Source organism: Marmota monax, unplaced genomic scaffold, assembly GCF_021218885.2.
Source record: "Marmota monax isolate L192 unplaced genomic scaffold, Marmota_monax_Labrador192_F-V1.1 WCK01_AAM20220418_F8-fsc00355, whole genome shotgun sequence".
NCBI classification, from domain to species: Eukaryota; Metazoa; Chordata; class Mammalia; order Rodentia; family Sciuridae; genus Marmota; species Marmota monax.
Window position 1 is genome coordinate 233,082 of NW_026694765.1, and position 6,000 is coordinate 239,081.

At 34.7% G+C, this 6,000-nt stretch overlaps 1 protein-coding gene across 1 annotated transcript; it reads left to right on the top strand.

The window, feature by feature from the left end:
* Positions 1 to 220: 220 nt before the first annotated feature.
* LOC131423427 (cytochrome P450 2H2-like) lies at positions 221 to 5,480 on the top strand. Its single transcript, XM_058572816.1, has 3 exons — positions 221 to 725; positions 4,789 to 4,938; positions 5,371 to 5,480. Exons 1-3 carry the CDS (start codon positions 599 to 601, stop codon positions 5,478 to 5,480), a joined length of 387 nt encoding a protein of 128 aa, XP_058428799.1. The 5' UTR covers positions 221 to 598.
* Positions 5,481 to 6,000: the final 520 nt, after the last annotated feature.

A 6,000-nucleotide genomic window follows, 5' to 3' on the forward strand; every position in this document is an offset into this window, starting at 1 on the left:
CTGCCACAGAATCCCCTACTCTGTGACCCTGTCAGACAGTGAGTACAGGAAGGCCTTCACCAATGAAGCACACTGAAGAAAATAATGGTGCTTGGAATATAGTCAGGAGGCAATAAATGTTGGCTCTTAGTACTTCCAATTATCAAAGAAAATGGAGAGTAACAACATGGTCTACTAAGACCATAGCACCCCATAGGAATAGGGTGTAAATATAGTTTTCGGGTGTCAAGTGTGGTAGTAAGCAAATTTTTGTCTCCTGAGAGTCCTGGCTGGGTATATTCTGATATCAAACAAAAGTATAATGTCAGAGCATCAGCATCGTTAGTACAAAATTTGAAACAAAGTAGAGTGAGTATACAATCAAACGATGATTATAAAAATGACCCTGAATGGTGAAATAACTGCAGGAATATCCATAGTAAAACAATCTAAAATTCTGACTTTATCTGATCACAAAACTGGTTAGTTTTTTGAACTTCACCAATTTCCCAAAGGTCAAGATCCAGTTCACTTTTTACCATACTACAATGTTTTAATCATTTTTCTTTTTCTCACACCAAAGCTTTCCCAGAAATATGGCTCCATTTACAGCATCCAAATGGGGCCCAAGAAGGTGGTGGTCCTCTCTGGCTATGAGACAGTGAAAGAGGCTCTCGTTGGTTATGGTAATCAATTTGGGGAACGATCTCAAGTGCCTATATTTGAAAGAATTTTTAATGGAAAAGGTAATGAACTCTAAATTTAAGATATATTCCTGTGGTTAAAATTATTAAATCAGTTGTCCTCTATTTTCTTACATAATTCCTTCCATTGTTTGATTTTGCTTCATCAATATATATTACACAAATAGGATTCTAATGAAAAAAAATAGTAATTTGTGGGCTTCATTCTTATTTTACATGATAACTACTTCTGTTAAATAATTACCTACTAAATGAAAAGTCTGATGTTAGATGTCAGGAAAATAAAACAAAAAGGAAGCAGAGGCCATCAATATAAAGAGATCATTAATGGTCTAATGCAGAAATAGATCCTGAAACAACATACTTAGTGTTATAAATATACAGAGCCCTATTTTTACCTGGATAAAATTGTTGCATCATTCTTGTGTCTTTGCTAAATGCCCTGATGCAACATAGATACTCTGCTTTTGTGGCTTTCCACTAATTAATAGCTATTATTACTATTATTACTGTTTTGGTACTAGAGATTGAACCCAGGGGTACTTTACCACTGGGCTACATCCCCAGTCCTTTTTATATTTTTTGAGATAGGGCCTTGTTTAGTTGACAGAGCTGGCCTCGAACTTGCAATGCTCCTGCCTCAGCCTCCTGAGTTGCTGGGACTACAGGTGTGGTCCACCGTGCCTGGCTACTAATTAATAACTCTTTAAAAATGGAAATAATTTCACTTTGACATTATTTATAGTAAACTCATATTGTCTCCTAATAAATACCACTAGGTTATTTTATTGCTTCAAAAACATTTCTAAAAAGTGTTTTCTGTAATATTGTTCACAAAACAGTAGTTTTGCAAGGTGTAAGTGGATGTTCCCTGAGGTAAATTGGTCTCTCACGTGTCCATTAGCATATTAAAACCTCAGGAAACATCAAAATCCTATTTAACTTTATTCAATTTTCCACACATAGTAGTCTTGGAACATTTCTTTCCCTTCTAATCCCCACTAACACTTCATGAAATCAGCATTGAGGAGGTATTTTCCATTCAAGATCCCATGTCTGGAATTTCCAGGAGTCATCTGAGTCATCATCATAATTTTTTTTTTTTTTTTTTTTAGAAAATTGGTACAATTTCTTACTTCTTGCAGCTAATCTTTTTCCACAAGAGCTCAAATTTGCTGATGAATGTAATGATCACACAGGAATTTTTTTTTTTTTTTTTTGTACCAGGGATTGAACCCAGGGGTGATTAACCAGTGAGCCACATTCCCAGCCCATTTTAATGATTTATTAGAGATAGAGTCACACTGAATTGCTTAGGGACTCCCGAAATTGCTGAGGCTGGCTTTGAACTTGCTATCCTCCTGCCTCAGCCTCCCAAATTGATGGGATTATAGGCATGTGCCACCATGCTCGACTTAACTTTTATCTCTCGCAATCTAACAAGTGAGCCAAGAATTCATTTTAAGAATTTTTTTTTTGAGGGACACACTGCCACAGAGCTACATCCCCAGCCCCATTCTTATTTTTTAATTTTGAGGCAGGGTCTTGCTAAATAGCCTAGCTTGGGCTCAAACTTTAAATTCTCCTGCCTCAGGTTCCTGAGTTGCTGGAGGTACAAGCATGTGATATCATGCCCAGCCAAAAATCAGTTTGTTTGTTTTTTTAAGTGTCTTAACTGGTCATAGAAAATCAAAAGATAATGACTATATTTCCTCTTCCTGTGTCTCGCAATCTAAAATCACTCAAATGAGTATAAGCATGTTATAGACCAATTTTGCATAACCAAAAGATAATTTTATGTTTGATACCCATTAGACCATTTGGGGATATTTATTACATCAACTTGTTGTATAATTTAAATATATTTAGGGCCAGAGTGTCCTATACTTAAAATTTATATTTATATATTTAATAGCACTTCAATCTTTCATGGTCCTAAACTAATGTGCTAAGGGGCTGAGAAACATAACTTTGTGGTAGAGTGCTTGCATAGCATGTGATAGGCCCTGGTTTTGATCCCCAGTACAGCAACATAACAACAACAATAATAATAATGATATTATTTACAATTACACAAATATTTTATTCTCTGAAATATACTGACTTCTGTGAGTCCTTAAGGGTCAAATACTGTATTCTGAAATGTGAAATGTAAAATTTCAAATATAAAATGGGATAGTCTGAAGAGTCACATATTTTATGAATGAGTTTTATGTAATACAGGAACCACAGGCAGAATATCATTGTATTAATCTGAGGATTTAGTGAGAAGAGAATCTAATCCTTCACTAGTATCCTTCCAAAGGAAGACCTAACATGAAAGGAGGAGGCAACAGTAACTCTGAACATATCTATTCTTTATTTTAGATTTCATGTTAAGACTAGCAAGGCTGATACTGCCCCATCTTCAATGCCCAGGCTGCCTTAGTATATTCTAGGTTTGTATTTATGATTATCAATTAAACATAGAAATTCCCCCAGTCTCTTTTGCCTTTATATAATATGAGGAAAAATGCAAATGGAGGAAGGTTTGGGTGTAAAGAATTGAAACAGAATGAAAAATACCACTATCACCAAAAAGCACCACTGGAAAGATGTGGGCAACCTTAGAAATCATCTTTTTCCTGATTTTTCTATGAAGTATGAGCATATGCTCTAAATCCTTTAGAAAACGTTTCTTGACTGATCATTATTATTTTGTGTAGTTATATACAAATTTGCTTATCCAATCAATAAATTTATTGATAATTTATGTGTTAAAATATGTGTCTCTATAATTACTAGGTATAACACTTAATTACTTGATTACTATATAATCAAGTGGAAACTTGATTACAGTCATTGGTGATTATTTATTTCTAAATTTTTACTTGGGTGGTGTTGTATGTACTAGACTCTATTACTCCCTGGCAAAGAAAAAAAGGGGAAAAACTTTATTTACGATTATTCATCAACTCCTTAACCACATCCAGCGTGATATAAGTATAAACTAGTTACTCAATTTATTTGAGTAATTGCCTATTTAATATGTTGAGGAAATATAATTTTAAACAAAACAAAATGTTTTCCCAATCTAGAAATCCTTTCCATGAAGCTGAGGAAAAGAAAACACTTTTATTATTGAACAAGCATTAAACCGGAATAATGTGTATCACAATCTGGTAAGAAACTACAAAAATAGAAAGGAACTTCAGCCTTTTGCATAGTCCAGCAGAAGGAACTTCATTACATACCCATTCTCAGGATAAACAATAACTAGTCCTCAAGAAAGCAGACTTAACAGCATTATTTGTTGCACATAGTTTATCCTTGATTCACCTGGTAATTCAAGTGGCCATCTGTATTAATTGAGTTTCAAAGGAAAAAAAATAATTTCCCAAATATTTATGACAGTTTTGCAATGTGGAGCAAGTGCCCCCTGAAATTAGACTCCTATCTTCACCCAGAAACTGAGTGATAGGACATAATCTCCCCTGAGGTTTACATTTCAAAGAGTTGACTCCTGGGTTCTTACATTCCTGGGTCTCAAGGCTGACAAATGGCCTATCTAGCTTTCAAAAAGACTTTATGTACAGAGAAAGTAGTTAAAAGGTTTATACAGTAAATACTCTAAGAAAAAAAGAGGGAATTAGACATTTCTCCTCCCACCACCCTGCCCTCTCTTCTTTTCTATTCTCCTCTCTTTACATGCTAGGGACTTAACTCAAGACCTGGCTTATCTTAGGCAAGCATTCTACTAGTGAGCTATATCCTACATCCATTTTTCCATTATTTTTGACAGGAATAATTAAGACTTTTATTTTGAATTTTTATTTGTCTTCAAGATTTCAATTTTAAGCCAGATATGGTAATATATGCCTGTAATCCCAGCAGCTCTGGAGGCTGATGCAGGAGGATCAGAAGCTCAAAGCCAGCCTCAGCAACTTAGAGAGGTCCCAACCAACTCAGTGAGACACTGTCTGTAAATAAAATATAAAACAAAAAGGGCTGAGAATGTGGATCAGTGGTTAAAATGCCCCTGGGTTCAACCCTGGTGCCCCACCCACCGAAAAAAAGTAAATTAAAAAACTTTAATCTGAAGACATTTTTTTTTTTTCATTATAAGGAATTGCCTTCTCTCATGGTGAAACCTGGAAAATCATGAGAAGATTCAGCTTGACCACCTTACGGAATTTTGGAATGGGCAAGCAGATCATAGAAGATATAATTATAGAGGAATGCCAGCATCTCATACAGAACTTAGAGGCTCACAGAGGTATGTAGAACAAATGAAATCTCTTTGTTTTTAACGAGAAAGAAGTCAACAAAAGTTATCTTTTAATTTCTTATTTTTGACACAATTTCAGACTCTTAGAAAAATTAAAAGAATATACAAATCATTCCCAGTACCTTCAACTCTTCTTGAAGATTGTCAACATTGTACATTTGCTTGTGCCCTCTCGCTCTGTGTGCATGTATCTGCACATTATAATTTTAAATTTATTTATACATAAAATATAAAATTATATTTTTTCTTGACTGAGAGTTTTTGCAGACATGCTGTCCCTTCATTTTTAAATTTTCAACCGTAACACTGTCTTAACCACAGTAAACATCAAAAATCGTGAAATTTACATGATGTGATAGTATCATCTAATCTTCAGACTTCAGAAAGATTTTGTCATTATCCCAGCAATGTCCTTTATAGCCAAGGAAAATCCTCGATCAGGAATTGCATTGAGATGTCATGTTTCTTCTGCCTCCTTTAATCCAGAACAGCTTCTCAGTAATGAAGTTGTTTCTGATCGCTTCACATAATAAATTAGAATTGATTTCACATAATTTTTGTAAATATGTGGGAAGAATAATCAAAAAAATCTCATTTTTGTGTCAAGAGTTTTCCTCATTTCCTTATTAAAATGAACTCATTCCTTACTAAAAGGAGAAAGTTGGTATTATTTGACTGATGTAAGAACTTATGAAAAAAATGATCAAAGGTAGATAACAGAGGGCTCAAGGACCCATGTGCTAAATTAGCAGTACTTGTCAGAGAGTACTATCTTAGCAGTTTGGGGAAATTATGCATACAAAAGCGACTATTGATTCCCCAGTGTTAAGCTCCTAAAACACACTAACTACCCTGAGTTTTGTGTATACATCCTCCAAGTGTGTTTATTTTGTGTGGAAGAAGAAAAGGTATTCTCTTTTTAGGGCTCAGAAAACAACATCACAAAGTGACGATCTCAGAAACAAGGTTTTTCTCTGAACTGTCCTCCTGTCTCCTGCTCCCTTTTCTGCTTCTGTCTGAAGGCAAGTCATAGAAACTAGAATTTCTCTT

What these genes read in the sequence shown, in the direction of transcription:
- LOC131423427 (XM_058572816.1), top strand. Translation starts at nt 599, where the DNA reads ATGGGGCCCAAGAAGGTGGTGGTCCTCTCTGGCTATGAGACAGTGAAA. An exon ending in AAGAATTTTTAATGGAAAAG is followed by an intron (nt 726 to 4,788) that starts GTAATGAACTCT and finishes TTTCATTATAAG; the next exon opens with GAATTGCCTTCTCTCATGGT. An exon ending in GAACTTAGAGGCTCACAGAG is followed by an intron (nt 4,939 to 5,370) that starts GTATGTAGAACA and finishes TGTCCTTTATAG; the next exon opens with CCAAGGAAAATCCTCGATCA.